Source organism: Hemitrygon akajei, chromosome 2 (genome assembly GCF_048418815.1).
Source record: "Hemitrygon akajei chromosome 2, sHemAka1.3, whole genome shotgun sequence".
NCBI lineage: Eukaryota > Metazoa > Chordata > Chondrichthyes > Myliobatiformes > Dasyatidae > Hemitrygon > Hemitrygon akajei.
In genome coordinates this window covers 163,719,324-163,738,901 of record NC_133125.1, presented here as the reverse complement: position 1 = coordinate 163,738,901, position 19,578 = coordinate 163,719,324, and the positions used below count along the sequence as shown (strand labels likewise).

The 19,578-nt window shown below is 44.3% G+C and overlaps 1 protein-coding gene across 2 annotated transcripts; it reads right to left on the bottom strand.

Annotated features, from left to right (window-relative positions):
• Nucleotides 1-10,714: 10,714 nt before the first annotated feature.
• LOC140717657 (zinc-binding protein A33-like) lies at nucleotides 10,715-17,822 on the bottom strand. Of its 2 annotated transcripts, none has more exons than XM_073031292.1 (6): nucleotides 17,149-17,822; nucleotides 16,974-17,069; nucleotides 16,328-16,555; nucleotides 13,778-13,800; nucleotides 13,571-13,689; nucleotides 10,715-11,735 (listed from the first exon to the last, which is right to left on the bottom strand). In XM_073031292.1, exons 1-6 carry the CDS (start codon nucleotides 17,557-17,559, stop codon nucleotides 11,077-11,079), a joined length of 1,536 nt encoding a protein of 511 aa, XP_072887393.1. In that variant the 5' UTR covers nucleotides 17,560-17,822; the 3' UTR covers nucleotides 10,715-11,076. The 2 variants fall into 2 exon arrangements, with proteins under 2 accessions (XP_072887393.1, XP_072887383.1); XM_073031282.1 differs by having other exon boundaries at nucleotides 16,328-16,561; nucleotides 17,149-17,820.
• Between the last annotated feature and the right edge of the window lie 1,756 nt (nucleotides 17,823-19,578).

The following is a 19,578-nucleotide window of genomic DNA, read 5'->3' as shown; positions in this document are numbered from 1 at the left end:
AGACAGGAGAATAGTTTAGCACATGGTGGAGTGGCGGAGCAGACTCGATGGGCCGAATGGCCTGCTTCTGCTCCTTTGTCTTGTGAGCTTGTGACATCAAGGAAGAATATGAACAGCTTTAAGTTCCTCGGCATAAACATCACCAAAGATCTCACGTGGTCTATGCATACTGGCTGTGTTGTGAAAAAGGCACAACAGCGCCTCTTTCACTTCAGACGTTTAGTATGGGCCCCCAAATCCTAAGAACTTTCTATAGGGGCACAATTGACAGCATCCTGACTGGCTGCATCACTGCCTGGTATGGGAACTATACTTCCCTCAGTCGCAGGGCTCTACAGAGAGTGGTGCAGACAGCCCAGCGCATCTGTAGATGTGAATTCCCCACTATTCAGGACATTTACAAAGACAGGCATGTAAGAAAGACCCAAGGGATCATTGGGGACCTGAGTCACCCCAACCACAAACTGTTCTAGCTGCTTCCATCCGGGAAACGGTACCTCAGTGTAAAAGCCAAGACCAATAGGCTCCAGGACAGCTTCTTCCACCAGGCAACCAGACTGCTTAATTCATGCTGACACAATTGTATTTCTATGTTATACTGACTATCCTGTTGTACACACTATTTATTGTAAATTACTATAAATTGCACATTGTGCATTGAGACAGAGACATAATATAAAGATTTTTACTCCTAATGTATATAAAGGATGTAAATAATCAAGTCAATTCAATACAATGTGCTGTCAGACCAATTATGTAAAATGGTTGAGTCGCTGGACCAGTGTCAAGAACGGGACCTGGGGTATGTGAGGCAAAAACTATTTGGCAATAGGTTAACATGGAACAAGTCCTGTTTGATCCTCAAATTCTACATTCTGAACCCCCAATAGATCTGGAAATAGAATCAGAGAAAATATAAATGTTGGAAATGTCAATAAAAATAATTGCTATTTGAGCTATCAAACAGATATTGTTAACAAGTTAACTGCATGAATCAATGGAACAGAAATAATTTTGTGAAAACATAAAGATTGCAGCTAACTTGGTAAGCTTTCCTGATAACAGCATATCCATTAAAGAATAGCTGGAAGAGAAGGGGAATTGGAATGACACCACCACCCTCACAGATGGTATCCTTGGCACTGTCCTTAGATCTTGTACTGGTCAGCTGGCGAGGAACTTGCAGACATTTTAATCCTCTCCCTGCTTCAATCTGGGGCTTTTGTCTGCTTTAAGAAGACCACTATCATCCTGGCATCCAAGAGGAGAAAAAAACCCCAAAATAATGTATATATCTTAATGACTACCAGCTGTGGCTCTGACACCCACCATTATGAAGTGCTTGAAAAGGCTGGTCATGCTATGCATTAATTCCAGCCTCCAAGACAATCTCAACCCACTGCAATTAGCCTGGCTGAAACAGGCAGACACCTTCTTCCTGAACCTACACTCATTTCTAGAACATCTGGACAGCAAAGACACTTATGTTAGACTATTGTTTATGTCAGGCCATCACAGGCATATACCTCTCAGTCTCTACACAGCTATCAGTTTCCAACTCAACACCTGCAGCCTATTTAAACCCAGCTCTCATCCACAGTTCTTGTTCACCCATTGAACCAGTCAGTGTAAACCAGTTGCCCCTAGTCTTCTGTTACCTTGTTGCCTTGTTGTGTTCAGTATCTCCTCTCTTGTTTAGTGCCCCCTCATGGTTTGTTATTGTGCACTTTATTGTTAAAGCTATCATTCGCAGCTGAAGTGTCTCCGCACCTATACATTTGGGTCAAGCCCTCTCCACATTTAACGGTGGTTTATTGATTACAGCTGTCCCTTCCATATTATAATTCCAAGCAAACATGACCAAGCTCTAGGAACTGGGGTTCAATATCTTCCCCTGCAACTGGAGCTTTGACTTCCTGGCCAACAGATCACAATCAGTAAGGGTAAGCTGGCAACATGTCTGCCACATTTATTCTCAACACTGGTGCTCCACAAGGTTGGCTCCTCCGTCCACTACCCTACTCCCTGTATAATCTTGGCTGTGTGGCCGTATTCTCCTCTAAGTCCATCTACAAGTTTGTAGGTGATACCACCATACTGGGCCTATCTCAAATAATGGTGTCTGTGTACAGGAAGGAGATAGAGACCTTAGTAGTCATAACAACAGCATTTCCCTCAGTGTCAGCAAAACACCGAGGAAAATGCTGTTGAAAGTGGGGGTGGGGTGAACCTGCTACTAACTGCATCAATGGTGTTGAGGTTTAAGAGGGTTGAGAGCTTCAGGTTCCTGTGAGTGAACATCACTAATGCTTAGTCCTGGTTCAGCCATTTAAATTCCACGGCCAATAAAGTTCACCAACGCCTCTACAGGAGGCATGTCTCCATGGATGCTCACCAATTTTTATTGGTGCACCATAGAAAGCACCCTATCTGGATACATAATGGCTTGCTCTGGCAACTGCTCTGTCAACGATGGCGAGAAATTGCAGAGAGCTGTGGACACAGCCCAAAACATAACGGAAACCACCCTCTCTTCTATGGACGTTGTTTATATGTATGGCTCTCTATCGGTCCAGGTCGACCAAGGATGTTGCACCCTAGCTGACTACTGTACTGTGTTGGTGCAGCACCGGCTCTGGCTGACGAGACAAATGCGAGAGTGTTGCAAAGGCCACATCTATAGGTAGGAGAGTCCTCTCCTGAATAGTGTCGATGCTGCAACGCGACATCGATATGCAAGCCAGGGCAATATGATATGGAGATCACGCTGTTGCCCATGCAGCAGGCCCCACCTCCCCACGCAGCTGACGAACGGCAGAGACCGATATAGTTTGGCACCAGTGGCGTTGCAGATGTTGCCAGTGAGCTTTGAACTCAGTGTGACACTGCCTTAGAGAATCCCGCTCCAGAATTATTTTCCTGGGGTTTACTCCTGAAGTATTCTTGCTGCCTCAGTAAAGCAGCCAGCAGGATCAAAAACCGCCCCATACCACAGTGATTTTGTTTTCTTTCCTCTCTCACCTGGCAGAAGATACAAAAGCCTGAAAAAAAAAGAACCACAAGGCTAAAGATCAGCTTCTATTCCGCTGTAGAAGACTCCTGAAAGGTGCTTCAGATGACAAAATAAACTTGTGATCTTGCAAACTACCTTGTTGTGATCTTCACTTGCACCATGTTTCTCTACAGTGGTCACATTTTATTCTGTACTTGTGATTATTTTAACGTATTACCTTGTGTCCCGGTCCTTCTCACTGTCTTCAGGTGCTTAGATACCTCAAGCTCCAGATACACTGTTTCCACATCTAGAGTCACAAACATGGCGGGAGAAGCAGAGAATTAGAGAGCCCCTGAGGATCAGAGAAAGCCTCGGGCAGTGCAGCCCTGTGACCGGGTGAGGGCGTGCGGGAGTGGGGAGGGGATGTGGTTGGTGTCTGTGGTGGAAGTTGCACCTTTTAAGGAATGCAGTGGATAAAATGCAAAGGGAAAGAGTTGGTATGAGTAGCAGATTTTATACTTTAATCCTAAAAGAAATATGCCCCTATTTTGATGGTGTGGCCCATGCCTACGGTACTGGAGCAATATCAGTAGGTACTGCAGTGGTTATTCTGTGTAGGTCCGTGAAAAGGGAGCACCATTGAGGCAGGGAAAGGATAGTTGGGTGAAAGAACCATAGTTGCAAATAGATATGGAGCATCTAGTCAAGGGGAAGAAAGAAACAAAACTAAAGTTACAGGAAGCAAGGATAAGGTTATATGGTACCCAGGAAGGAGCTTAAAATGGCACTAAGGAGAGATAGATAGAAGGGGACGTGAGAAGGTGAGTAAGTTTAAGGAAAATCCAGAGGTATATTGCATGTACGTAAAGAACGAGAGTCGAGGGAGGACTGAATAGGAATAACAGAGGAGAAGGCAGGTGAGATCTGTAATACTTATGTATTCACCAGTGAGAGAGACCTTGAAGAATGCGAAGACAGTGTAATGCATGCTAATAAGCTGGTACATGTCGACGTTAAGGAAGATGATGTGCTGGAGCTTAAAAATCATTCAGATAGATAAGTCCCCGGAGCAGAATGGAATACACCCTAGGTTACTATGGGAAGCGTGGGAAGACGACCTGTGGCGATGGCTACAGCATCCTCAATGGCTGCAGGAGTAGCACCGGAAAACACACACAGACAAGAGAAAATCTGCAAATTCTGGCAATCCAAGCAACACACACAAAATACTGGAGGAACTCAGCAGGTCAGGCAACATCTATGGAAAACAATACAGTCAGTGGGGGATGTGAGAGAGAAACACAAGGTGATAGGTGAAACCTGAAGGCGGAGGGATGAAGTAAAGAGCTGGGAAGTTATAGGGCTGCAGGACAGAAGGATAGAACAGGACAGAAGGCCATGGAAGAAAGAAAAAGGGGTGGTGGAGGCGGGGGGTGGGGTGGGGAAGGAACACCTGAAAGAGGTGCTTGGTGGGCAAGGAGATGAGGTGAGAGAGGGAAAAGGCGATGAAGAATGGTGAAAGGGAGCATTACCAGAAGTTTGGGAAATTGATGTTCATGCCATCAGGTTGGAGGCTATCCAGACGGAATATAAGGTGTTGTTCTGTTCTGTTAAACCTTACTTCTAATTATTACCCATTACCCGATGCAAGAACACACAGCAACTGCTTTTTATTAGTAGCTCGCTACTAGAGAGACCCTTCCTTCAGCACTCTCTTGGAGTCTGCATCGGGGTCTGCAATTACTTGTACAGCATGGCTCTTTTATGCACATGTAGTCACATACACTTGTTAAGCAAATGCGCAATTTCTTCTTTACTTGCCCAGCAACAGTAACATAAGGTACTTATGAGGTAATTGATCATTTAGCGAATCATTGTTCTAAGAACCTGCTTAGCATGGATAGTTCCCGAGGTGAGGAGGGAATCCAATGGGACATGTGTCTGGGCAAAGGCCAGATGATAAGGAGAATGATAGGGTGATGGGGACTGGTGGGCGAAAGTCAATAAGGAAGGAAGAGAGTAGAATGCAGGACATCAACGTTCATGCCATCAGTTTGGAGACTAACAAGGTGGAGTATGAGTTTCTGTTCATCTGATCTGTGTCTAGCATAATCTTGGTGCTAGAAGAAGCTGTGAACAGATAATTTGATGTGGAAATGGGAAGTGTAATCAAAATGGTTGGCTACCAGAAATGTAGGCTGTTTCAGTAGACAGAGCGAAGGTGCTTGACAAAGTGATCGCCTGATCTGCTTTAGGTCTCTCCAGTGGAGAGGAAGCTACACTGAGAGAAATGGATACAAAAAATTAACACTGTTAAGTTCCCATATGAATCACTATTGCACCGGGAAGGACTTATAGGGCCCTGAACACCCCCATCCCCTCTTCTTCTCTTCCCCACTTTGACCTTTTACCTCTTCTCACGTGAAATGCTGGCCAAATTATTCTAGACATTTTAACCTACTGTTCTGTTTAGTCTCTTTTGTTAATAAAATTCCTAGTTTTGTATAACTCTGTATGATCTTGTGCTTGGTTCCAAAGATGCAGACTGACAACTAATTAATTGCCTCATTCCATTGACCTGCACCTGGACCATAGCCCTTCATACCACACTCATCCCTTCATACCATAGCCCTCCATACCAAACTCATCCCTTCATACCATAGCCCTCCATACCACACTCATCTCTCCATACCATAGCCCTTCATACCACACTCATCCCTTCATACCATAGCCCTCCATACCAAACTCATCCCTTCATACCATAGCCCTCCATACCACACTCATCCCTTCATACCATAGCCCTCCATACCAAACTCATCCCTTCATACCATAGCCCTCCATACCACACTCATCCCTCCATACCATAGTCCTCCATATCACACTCATCTCTTGGTCCCCTCCTCCTTCCTTTCTGCTATAGTCCACTCTCCTGTCCAATCAAATTCTTTCCTCTCCTGTCCTCTACCTTTCCTACCCACCTGGCTTTACCTATCTCCTTCTAGCAATCCTCCTTCCCCTGCTACACCTTTTTATTTTGGCATCTCTTTTTCCAGACCTGGCCTGAAATGTTGGCTGTTTGTTTACTTCCATAGATGCTGCCTGACCTGCCAAGATCCTCAGGATTTTTGTGTGTGTTGCTTTGGATTTCCAACAATTGCAGAATTTATCGTCTTTTTGATTTGCTTGTCTCTGGTTAGTTTTCACTTCGTAAATCTCAGCTACCCGATCCCGAGTCACTCTTATCGTTATCAGATTTTTCATCAATAGCATGCAAATTAATACTCTTTTTGAAGCTGCAACTTGACTTTTTATCTTTTTCTCTTCCCTGTGTAATCCATTTATTTATGTCAACATGACATGCTCTTTATATGTGTCGTTTGTTGCTGCAAATTTTCCATTGCATTAAAACCTGCATTGAACTGATGTGTATGAGCTCCTGCCACAATGGTAACACAATTTGCTTGGCCAGGATGCTTTCTGTTTAGATACTGTAATTCTATTAAAATGAAGTATTATTATTATTATTCACACTCACTTTCGTTCCTGACTGCAACTCAACTGAATCTCCGTCTGCTGTTTCCCTTGATACAACAATTTCAACTGCTCTTTTCAATGTAAGAAGAGCTTCATTTGGGAGATGTTTTTGAGTAATTTCTTGTAAGATTCCACATATGAAATTATCTCTCAATGCATCATTAAGCTCATCACCAAACTGACAATGTTCAGACAATTTCTTCAATTCAGCCATGTAGGCTGAAATGGACTCCCTTCCTTTTGATTCCACTTATAAAACCTAAAGCATTCTACAATTAACAATTTTTTTTCTACATGTTCCTATGTTACTTTCCCAATATCAGCAAAGCTCATTTTGGCTGATTTGCTTGGAGCAGTCAAACCACCAAGCAAACTACATGCTTTCCCACCTAATGCAATCGGTAAAACTGGCTCTCACTTTTCATTCATTATTTCATTTGCTTTACAATACTGCTCAATTTTCTTAGTATACAATATCCGTTTATATCTTATGCAATTGAATGTGTCTATCTTTCCAATGTCGCCTGCCATTTCTGCTTTTTAATTTATGATTATTACTCACTGCTTATGATTCAAACATTTGTCCATTTCCTGCGTTTTTAAACAATCTTGACCATTTCTGTTCCTTCCCAAATAAGCGCGTGCTGCACCTTTTTTTAAAACTCTAATGTTTCATAGAACATATAAATTTATAGCTTATTACAGGCCCTTTGGCCCATAGTGTTGTGCCGACCATGTAACCTACTCCAGGAATTGCCTAAAATTTCCCTAGCTTATAACCCTCTATTTTTCTAAGCTCTTTGTACCTATCTAAGAGGCTCTTAAAAGACCCTATTGCATCCACTTCCACCACCGTCACCAGCAGTGCATTCCACGTACCCACCACTCTCTGTGTGAAACAAGCAGATCGAAGTTCAGTGTCCAGGCAGATCGGTGTGTCATGGGAGTCAGAAGATCATATGCTGTGTTGCTAGACCTGAGATCTTTGGGCACAGAGCTCGGAAAAAGCGATGCAACAGACTTTTAACATCATAAACCAATGTGTTTTTTGTTATGTCTCCCCTCTTGCTGTGAAATGGAGACACCTCTTTCTCCCTTATCAGGGAGAGAGAGAGAGAGAGAGAGAGCCTGTGGTATGTTGAGTATCAGGTGAAGGAGTAGTCTTTGGGGTACTGCAAATCTGTGCCTTGCTGTTGCTATGCTGAGGGCTCGGTAGTGGAAGCCAGTGCTTTGTTTTGCTGGTGGGGGGAGGAGAATCATTGCTTGCTGCTGCTTACATATGGGAGGGGGGAGCTTTGGGGGTCTAACATTTAACTATCATTCATTCTTTGGGGGCACTCCTCTGCTTTTGTGGATGGTTGCAAAGAAAAAGCATTTCAGGTATATTGTATACATTTCTCTGACATTAAATGTACCTTTGAAACCTTTGAATATAATTCTATTAGATTTTAATTAGGGAAAAGGTCAAAAGATGGAGTCCGAAATTGGAAGGTTGATTTTTGACAGAACTTTTATAGGTGAATTTCTGGAAGCTGTTCACAGTTAAGCACACATCTGATAAGTGGGGAGGCTTTATTAATAAAACATGAAAAGTTCAGGACCGCACATCCCTGTTAGAGTGAAGGATAAGGCTGGAGGTATGAGGGAACCCTGGCTGATGAGGTTCTGGAGGCTCTGGCCAGAAAAATGGAGTCATGTGTCAGGTGAAATCAGCTGGGATAAAGTGAACCTCTTGAGGACCAGAAGGGGTGTAGGAGCACACTGAAGATGGAAATAAGAAAGGCAAAAGGTATGTGTTTACATAGTGACTGATCCTGTATATCAGTAGCTGTTGTTAACTCTTTCCTTCAAAACTGCTGAACATAGAACATTGAACAATACAAAACAGGAACAGGCCATTCAGCCCTTGTCTATGCTGAACATTGTGCCAATTCAGTCTCATCCCATCCTCCTGTACCTGGCCCACAACCCTCCATTCCCTGTCTGTCATGTATCTGTCTAAATGCCACTGAATGTTGTTCAATCTGATTCCACCACCTGCCCTGACAGCACATTCCAAGCAGCGACCATTCTCTGTGTAAAAAAACTTGCCTCATCAGTCTCCTTTAAACTTTCTCCTCTCACCTTATATTTACCCCCTGTGGTATCTGACTTTCCCACGCTGAGGATAAAGAGACTCTGACTGTCTATAATACCTGTGTCAGCTGTTGTTGTTGACTACGTAAACTTAAAATTATGAAATAGATAAGATAGAGGCAGGAAAGTTATTAACCCTCTGACTCTCATAGTCTCTCTATACCTCTTCCCACCCTGTTACTTGTAAAAATTCCTCCCCCTTCTCTCAATTCCTCCATCTCTGCTGCATCTGCTCTCAGGATGAGGCTTTTCATTCCAGAATGAAAAGGAAGGGGGTTACCTTCCTCCACCATCAATGCATCTCTTCCATTTCGTGCAGGTTTGCCCTCACCCCATCCTACCACCATCCCACCAGGGATGGGAGTCCTCTTGTCCTCACCTACCACCCCACCAGCCTTGCGCTCAACACATAATTCTCCATAACTTCTGCCATCTAAACGGTATCCCACCACCAAGCAGATCTCCCCCCACCATCTGCTTCGCTCCCTACTCGACTCCCCTGTCCATTCATCCCTCCCCACTGATTTCCATCTGGCTCTCCTACACTTCCTCCCTCACTACCATTCAGGGCCCTAAACAGTCCACGAGGTGAGGCGGCACTCTACATGCGAGTCTGTTGGAGTCATCCAGTGCTCCCAGTGTGACCTCCTCTATACCAGAGAACAGCAACATAGATTGGGAGACTGCTTTGCCGAGCCCCTATGCTCTGTCTGTCAGAAAAAGTGGGATCACCGAGTGGCAACTCATTTTAATTCCACTTCCCTTTCCCATTCCAAATTGTTAGATCATGGTCTTCTCTACTGTGGCAATGAGTCCACTCAGATTGGAGGAGCAACACCTTATATTCCTGCTGGGTATCCTCCAACCTGATGGCATGACTATTGATTTCTCACACTTCCAGTAACGGCCACATTCCTCTTCAGCACTCCCCATCCCCTTTTCCCTCTCTCACCTACGTATCTCCTTGCCTGCACATTGCCTTTCTCTGGTGCTTTTCCCCTTTTTCTTTCTTCCATGGCCGTCTGTCCTCTCCTATTCTTCTCCAGTCCTGTATCCCTTTCACCAATCAACTTCCCAGCTCTTTACCTCACCCCTCCCCATCCCCAGCCTTCACCTTGAGTTTCTCCCTCCCCTCCCCCCACCTTCTAACAATGACTCCTCATCTTTTTCTCCAGTCTCGCTGAAGGGTCTTGCCCCGAAACATCGACTTTACTCTTCTCCATAGACGCTGCCTGGCCTGCTGAGTTTCTCCAGCATTTTGAGTGTGTTTCTTGGATTTCCAGCATCTGTAGATTTTCTCTTGTTTGGGATAATCAGGGTGTTGGGAAGGGGTCGTGCACATGATTGGAAGAGGTTCTGAAGGTGAGGTGGTGTTCGAGCAAATGGGGGAAGGGGTTCAGTGATTTTTTTGGGGAGGGTCAGGCAATCGGAGAAAGGGATGAAAAAGATCATTTGTGGAGTGTCAGGGATGCCAGGTAGCTAACAGGTGAGACTGGAACATTAACCCAGGTGACTGGGGGAGACGCTGGACAGATAATTGGTTGGAGGCTTGAGGATGTTGGCAGCGAGGAGTATGGGGGCAGACAGTAAGGTTGAAAACTGACATTGGATATCCTCTATCTTCCCGTTAAGACCAGCCACAATATCCTTGTGGTGGAAATCTGTCAAGACCAGTCACCCACCTTTGTCACCATCAGGCTGTGCAGTACAGGCGGAGCAGGTCAATGGAGGACCCACACAATGGGGTTTACGCCCCATTTTTCCATATGCTTCAATCAACCACGATGTCCACACTCCATGGCATCTGGCTCTTCGCAACACAATATTGTCTCCACACCCACAGTTGTGAGGCAGTAACTAAATGAATATTTGCCAAAAAATTATATTTCACCACAGTTTTACTCTCTTGTCTGTTCCTCTTTAGCCCTTGAGCAAAATAAAACACAAACAGTTGATGCTGGTGGGACTCCACATGTCAGTCAGCATCAATGGAGGAAAATAAACAGTCAATGGTTTGAGCTGAGACCTTCATCAGGACTGAAAGTTCAAGTTCATGTTTATTTATCATCCAATCTTACATGAATACCCATGAATACAGCCAAGCAAAAGAGTTTTCCTGCAGGGCAAAACACAGTACCAACAGTCATACACAGCACAAGGCACATTTAGGATGCCAGTAAACGTAGAGTCCCATTGTTTATATATATATAAAACCCAAATCCCTGAATGACATGTCTTGTAAATTCCAATTCAAGATCAAAATAAACATATGTCACCATATGTAACCCTGACATGGTCAGTAAATCCAAGAAGCATAATACTTTCAATGTAAGACTACACCCAAAAGGATAGACAATCAATCAAAATACTAAAGTCAACATTTATATCTCTACAGGCATGCCATTTCAGGCTCACTGGATGACCACAGTGCGGAATTTGGGAATTAAAAGGGACCCTTTCAGCACCAATCTGGTGACAGCGAGGTTTTTCACAGAACCTGAGCCTGGCATCTGACGCCGATGCCCAGACCCGTCCCGTGTACAGATCTGCAGGGGCACAGAGCAGATTCTGACCCACTCGTTTTCATCCACAGTTCCAAAGAAAGGATAAAGTTTTCCCGTGAACTTATTCCCAGTGAAGGTGTGGAGATGGGATCTGTTCTCCGCATTGTAAAATGAAACTCTCCCAGACTCATAACTGAGATAAATACCCACCCTCCCAGGGATGGAACTGGCAGTAAGACAGGATGAAGGGGAGGTGTTCACATTAATCTCATCATTCTGACGCCAGATGGTCCAGAATCCATTGTCTGTTTTCAGTTTAACCCCTCTCTTCCTCTCCACGGACTCCGCGGCGACTCCCAGCCTCCAGCGCCGATTCCCCGCCACATCCACCTCCCAGTAATGTCTTCCCGATGTGAATCCCTCTGATCCCAGCACATAATCCCCAACTGTAAATCTCTTCCCGGTGTCAGGAAGATCTAGCGTTGTCCTGGTCCATTTCACTTTCTTCCGGTCTTCTGACACCACGAGCCCCGGACCTGCTGTTTCCACATCCAGGGTCACAGAGACTGTAGAGTTGGGTGGAGAGGAGGGAAGCAGAGAATTAGAGAAAGGATTGAGCAGTGTGGCGTCGGGACTGGAGGTCAAACTCATTGGCCCCAGGCCCAGTTGAATGGCAACAGTCACCATTCTAGGGATACATGGAAAACAAACTTCTCGAACATTTTCACTGGGTTGGATGGAGCGAGAGTTTCCTGGGATTGCCGGGAGAGTGCAGAGGCATGCAGACAGAAACAGTGAGGGAAACGGGAGATGATCTTGCGGGTGACTATAACGGGAAGGGTGCAATGTTTGGAATTTTTACTGCGGAGTCATAGAATGGGAGGCAAATGGATGATGGAGGGGACTGACGTGATTGGTTACTGGATGCTGGAATGAGGCAGATAATTTCCTGTAATGTTAGAGAATTCAGAGCAATCTGTCTGGCACAGAAGAAGAGATGAATCCTGGGGTGGAGAAACCGTGGCCATATTGAAAATGGGCAGGTGTGAGGGGCCAGGTGACCTACATAAACAATGAACATTGTGATGGTTCTGGCCCTAATCTGCCAATCATTCTTCTCAACGTATGTGAGGAGATCTTTACCATATCAGCTAGTCTGTGCATGCTTCCCTCAAAACCCAACTTTGGGACAAGGTTATTGCTCCTTCCAGTCTCAGTCTAAAATGCTTCTATGTGGTGAAGTGATAACAATGGCTTGACGCATAAGTCCAGCAGGGGGCAGACCTGAGTCAAGCAGAGTCTGCAGTCATGGACTGGTCAGACAGGGTGAGTGGCACAGATTTCCTGCCTTGCTGGGTACAGGTCTATTTCCATAACAATTTTAGTTGTTATTCCCTCTGGTTTAATTAGGGAAATTTTAATTTCCCAAGTACTATGGTGAATTTCATACCCATGTACAGTCGGCCCTCCTTATCTGCGGGGGATTGGTTCCGGGACCCCCCGCGGATACCAAAAATCGCGGATGCTCAAGTCCCTTATTTAACCTGTCTCAATCTGGTGGACCTTAGGACCCAGCGGAACCCCAGACCTTATTTAACCTGTGTTAGTGCTGTGGTCTTTAGGACCCGCGCAGCTCTGAATCCGCAGTGTTTCTGTTCACGAAAATAATCACGATCACGATTGAAAATAAAGTGGAAGTAATAAAGCGATCAGAAAAAGGTGAAACACCATCGGTCATTGGAAAAGCGTTAGACTAGTTGGTCAAAGATCGGAACAATTTTAATGGATGGTGTGAAACTTCCTGCCCCAATGAAAGCTACAATTATTACTAAGCAACACAGTGGTTTAATTATTGAAATATATATGTTTCTTAAGTGTTTTATATGCATAGAAAGGTAAAATATATACTATATACTAAGAAAAACGTTTGACTAACTGACGCTAAATAGTACCGGATGTACCTGTTCCGACTTCAAATCTGTTTTAAAGACAGACTCAGATTGGAACTCCTTCATGACCCGGGAACTGCCTGTACTTTTAAATCATCTCTAGATTACTTATAATACCTAATACAATGTAAATAGTTGGTATACTGTATTGTTTAGGGAATAATTACAAGAAAGAATAGTCTGTACATGCTCAAACAACGAGTGCTGGAGAGAGAACTTCTGGGTTTTCCCGATCCGCGGTTGGTTGAATCCGCGGATAAGGAGAGCTGACTGTATTGTACTTATGCAGTGTGGATAGGTGCAGGATGCAGTGAGGTTGGTGTCAAAATCTTTGCCATGTTGGTTAGGGTGTGCCCCAAGGTCAATCCCCTCCACAAACTTTATTGCAGTCAATTTTTGCTTCTAATTATTATTTAATGGTGCAAAGATGAAATAAACTGTACAAGTTTTACCTTGCTTAATGGCAATATAAGTTTCTTTCAACAATGTTTCTAGCGAAAAGAGATTATTGAATTTCTCCAACGTCAGGGCACCATCTGTCACCGACAACATTGGGGCTTCATCGCTTACGCTGCAAATGTTAAACAGCTGGTTATAAACGGAACATCGGACAATCTTGAATTATTTTAAGAAGGAATTGTGCCAAGAGCATGTCCTACCTTCTCTTCTGATGAACTTCTTCCTGAAATAAAATAAAATAAACACAGGTTTGAAATAACTGAGACTGGATTTCTACAGCAGGAATTTCATGCCAATATTTTCAGTGTTGAATATTCCCTTTTCTGAACTTTCACTCCAGCTGACACATAATTTTTTAAAAAGGTCACCGTGGAACTGACATAGGACCACAGGAGAAAGTACAAGGAAAATTTGGGAAATTTATGACAGCAGGATAAGACTTCCAGGAAAGCTAGGACAGTTCGTGCATTCTCATCCGAGTAAGATACTGGGGTGATCAGACAGATATTTAACATTATTTATAGGTTATAAAGGATGGGAGAAGATAACGAATGTGTGTGGATGCCTTTAGCCAAAGATAAAATGTAAGGTGGTCTTCAATAGATCCTGCAATAAATTCAGTAAAGAGAATGTGGATCTCGCTGCCATCGGTACCATTGACCTATGCAGGAGAGATGGAATGCAATGGGGAAGCTGGAGAAACACATGAGAGACCATGGTTCACTGTTCACTATTGATGGGGCTGGTCAGTTGGTGAAGGAGACTTGTCTGGGTCTGAGGACTGACAGCAGGGATGGCCAAGTGGCTGTCCTTGATGTAGCAAATAGTAGAATATCATGCAGAACTTATCTGTGAAAGGAAACTGTACAAATTTCCCTGATAACATTAGTTTCTACTGGAGAAAGCCAGATGTTGTATCACATTCTACAATTCAAATGTAGTTGCCATACATCGACAAAAAGATGCTCACACCCACCGCACCAGACACGCTCACAGCATGTGAGTGTAACTAGATGATAATAAGAGTCTCGATGTATTTTAGACGTGAGATTCACAGAAACAATCACCAGCTCTGTAGCTTACAGTAGCTTATTCCTGGGAAGTCTGCACATTGTGAGAAGTCAGTTTAGAGACAAAAATAGGCTGGAACAGTTTCAATACGTTCTGAGTTGGTGGTAAACATCGCACCTGTTTCAAAACTGCCAATTGCAATTTTGTTACCGTGCACATTCACTGAACCACATTTCACCTCCACCACCACCTGGTGGACTGATCCTCACACTCAACAATTTCCCTTTTGGCTGCTTCAACTCTCTCCAAACCCAACGTGTAGCCATTGACACCAGCATGTCTTCAGCTATGCCTGCCTTTTTGTCGACTTCGTGGAACAGTCTGTGTTCCAGCCTTCCTTCCTATTGTTTTTTTTTGCTTCACTGACAACTGCATTGGTACTGCTTCATGCATCTATACTGAGCTCATCAATTTTATCAACTTTGCCTCGAACTTCCACCCTGGCCTGATACCTCTCTCCCCTTTCACATCTTTGACACCTCTCTGCCCTTTTCCAAGCTCTGTCTCCAGAGATGAATGCTGATATCTTATACAAATCTACTGACTCTTAGAGTTATCTTGACTATATTGTACCTCCTCCCACTGTCACTTGTGAAAATGCCATTCACTTTTTCCAGTTCCTCAGTCTCCACCAGGACAAGACTTCTGTTCTCCCAGGACAAGACTTTCTCTTCCAGGACTTTAGAGATGCCCTCCTTCTTCAAAGAATGGGAGTTCACTACCCACTGTCATTGAAGCCGATCTCACCTGCATCTCCTCCATTTCCCACACATCTGCTCTCACCCCATCCTCCTGCTGCTATGACAGGGATAGTGTTCCCCTTGTCTCTGCCTACCACCTCACGAGCCTCTGTATCCAGCACATCATTCTCCCTGCGAATCTATCAAGGTCTTCTACTCTATTCAATGCTCCCAGTGTGGCCTCCCCTACATCAGTGAGGTCCTACGCAAACAGGGAGATCACTTCAGTGAGCATTTTGTTCTGTCCACTGCAGAAAGTGAGATTTCCCGGTGGCCACCCATTTCAATTTGACTTTGGTATGTTAGTCAATGGCCTCCTCAACTGCTACGATGACACCACACTCAGGTTGGAGGAGCAACAGCTCATATTCCTTCTGGGTAGCCTCCAATGTTATGACATGAACATCAATTTTGCTACACAAGAAATACCACAGATGCTGGAAATGCAAAGCAAACATACACAAAATGTTGGAGGAATGTAGTAGGCCAGGTAGCATCAATTTCTCTAACTTCCAGCAATTTCACTCCATCCCCCTTCTCTTTATTCCATTTCCCATTCTGTTTCCCCTCTCACCTCTTCTCATTTCCTCATGTACCCATCACCTCCCTCTAGGGCCCCACATCCTTCCCTTTCTTCATCCTCCTATTAGATACCCTTTACACCCATCGTCTCCAGCTTCTTAATTTACCCCCCGCCCCCAGCCACCCACCTTCTTCCTCACCTGGTTTCATCTATCACCTGTTAGCTTGTACTTCTCTCCCCACCCCACCTTCTTATTCTGGCCCCTGCCTCTTTCCTGTCCAGTCCTGATGAAGATTCCCTGTTGGAATGTCGACGACACAGACGCCGCTTGATCAGCTGAGTTCCTCCAGCATTGTTTGTGTTTCTCAAACAGCAGTATCTGCAGAATCCCTTGTGCTTGTAATATTGTCTCTCACCTTGAGAAACCTCACACTGTCTGTTAGATTCATCCGTGCTCGTAACGTTGAAATTTCCTCCTGAATAGAATTTAAATTCTCTTGAATCTCACGAAGATTTTTCTCCATTGGATTTAGAATCCTCTCCTCTTCTTCCCTGAGATCTCGGAGAAAGTGTTGCTTTTTCTCAGCAAGAATCTGGTGCAGTTCAACAAAATGGGCTGTGATGTGGGACTGAACATGGCGAGACTGTTCCTGTTAAATGACAATAAAGATTAACGTATCATGTGACTGCACCATGACACAAAGTGATCATTTCGTCGGCAAAATTTGTGCTGATTTTCAGAGCAATCCCACCAATCCCATTCCTTCAGTCTAAGAGATCTCTTCTCCATCACATACCCATTAACTCCTAGTCGATTCCCACACCACCGCTGTCATCGCAAGCAATTAACCAATCAACCGGCATGGCTTTGAAATTGGCGCAAAACCCGTTTATATCAAAGGGAGAACCTGCTAACTCCACGCAGAAAGCACCAGAGATCGGGGCCGAACCCAGGTCACTGGATCGCAAGGCAGCACTGCCTGCTGCGATACGGTGCTGCCATCCACAGAGGAAACGAAAACTAAACAATAAGATCAGAAATTGCGCACAGGCAGGCCTCACCCGAACTCCGGAAATCTTCAGTATCTGTTGCTTCTCCATTTGCTGAAAGTCTGATTTCTTTTTTGTGAGGGATTCTATAGAAGATTTAACCTGGTCCTGAGAACCAGAGAGTAAAGGAATTAGACAATACAGACGCAAAAGGGTAGAGAGGTGATCGAACTCGGTTGATATTTACCTTGTAGATTTCAACAGCTTCTTTAATCGACAGAAAGCGGTGCCCTCTGTGCTCTTGGGCACATTTACAAATCACGCAGATCATTTTCTTGTCTGTTTCACAAAACAGCTTCATTTCTTCCTCATGTTCCTCGCAGTGACGTTTAATTTCATTCTCTTTCGGCTTCAGGTGCAGTTTTCGAGCTTTTTCAGCCAGTCTTGCTAAGAGTCGACTGGACCTGAGGGTGCGGTCTGCAAACTGCGCTCTACATTCCGGACAGGAGTTTCTCTCCTCCCTTTCCCAAAAGCGTGTGATACAGGAGCGGCAGAAATTGTGTCCACACTCCAGTATAACCGGATCGATAAAGAAATCCAGGCAGATGGGACAAATTACCTCCTCGGTTAAATTCTCGTCCTGTCCTTTCGAAGCCATATTAGCTCCCGGTACGTACTTCCTGGTTCAATGCTTTTACTGTACTCTCGAGAAACTGTTGAACCCCTGCAGTACCACGATTGCCCACCACAAGCGCTGCAACCTCAGGGAATGAACATTCTGCTGATGTTCAATGGTAAGGTGTCCTGGTCTCTTCCAGTAAATCTTAAATGACGGAGGGATCGGGAAGACACAAGTAAGGCTGAAAATCAATGACCGAGAGAAGGGCTTGTCTCAGTTTGTTCAGGACGGGAAGGAACACGCCAACTGGGGCTTTAAACGGTGGATAAATACAAATTCAGAGTATCTGTTGAAAAAAATTAGTAAAAAAGTGAACACGAGGAAATTTGCAGATGCTGGAAATTCAAACAACACACACAAAATGCTGGTGGAACACAGCAGGCCAGGCAGCATCTATAAGGAGAAGCACTGTCGACGTTTTGGGCTGAGACCCTTCATCAGGGGAGCACCAGAGGGAGATGGAGAACAGGCAGAGTGATGGGCAGAGAGAGAACAAAAAGGGGAAGGGAGAAAATAAATAAATCAGGGATGGGGTAAGAAGGGGAGGAGGGGGATTAACGGAAGTTAGAGAAATCAATGTTCATGCCATCAGGTTGGTGGCTACCCAGACGGTATATAAGGTGTTGTTCCTCCAACCTGAGTGTGGCAGTAGAGGAGGCATCTTGACAGTAGAGGAGGCGATGGATAGACATATCAGAATGGGAATGGGACGTGGAATTAAAATGTGTGGCCACTGGGAGATCCTGCTTTCTCTGGCGGACCGAGCATAGGTGGTGTACCCGATGCAGACTGGGAGACCGTTTCGCTGAACACCTACACTCTGTCCGGTCTTCAGCATCTGCAATGATTCAAAGTATATTTACTGTCAAAGTATGTATCCAGTATACATCCCAGTCATCTTCCCGCAGGCAGCCACGGTACAAAGAAACACCATGGAACCCATTCAAAGAAAATATCAAACACTAAATATGCAAAAAAAAAAGAACCAATAGTCCAAATAGCAAAAAACAAGCAAAGAACACACAGAATATTAAACATCAAACCGCGGAGTCGCTGAAATGATCTAAGAATGTTCAGTATAGTTCAGCTCGGTTCAATTTAACACTGTGTCATTCGTTCTCTGCAGGCCACAGAGCCAGTCCGCCCTAAAGTTCCCCGTTCAAAATCACACTAAGTAGCAAGTAAAAAAAGAAGTTACCAACAACCAGAAACAAGTGTAACATGTTCTTTAAAAACAAGTTGAATCCACAAGCCACGCCAATCAAACCCTGTCCAATACCCAAGATTCTTTCACCTTCCTCTGGCATCAGCGAGCGAGAACGAGTGAAGTGCGTACAAACTTGCCAAGAGTAGTAATATTCTGGAGGATTGTGAAAACTTTAAAAAGCAACAAAGAACACTAAGTGGGCAATAAAGAAAGGGAAGATAGATTATGAAAATAAATTAGCACAAAATATAAAAACAGATAGTAGAAGTTTTTATAATTATATAAAGCAGAAAAGTGTGACTAAACTGAACAAAGGTCCCTTGGAGGACGAGGAGGGGGAATTGATATTGGGTAATGAGGAAATGGCAGAGCTTTGAATGATTATTTTGCATCTGTCTTCACAGCGGAGAGCACATCTAACATACCAAAGAGAAGTGTTATGGATGCAATGGGAGGTGAGTACCTCGACACAATAGCTATCACTAAAGAGATGGTGCTGATCAAAGTTGTTGGCCTGAAGATAGATAAGTCCCCTGGTCCTGATGGAGTGCATCCCAGTGTACGTGAAGAAATGGCAGAAGTTATAGTAAAGGCTTTGGTCATAAATTCCGAAAATTCTCTGGACTCTGGGAGGTAGCAGCAGATTGGAAGACGGTGAATGTCACACCACTGTTCAAAAAAGGATGTAAGGTAAAAGGCAGGTAACTGAAGGCCAGTTAGTTTAATATTTGTAGTTGGGGAAATGCCTGAAGCTATTATTAAAGAAGAAATAGCAAGGCATCTGGAAAGAA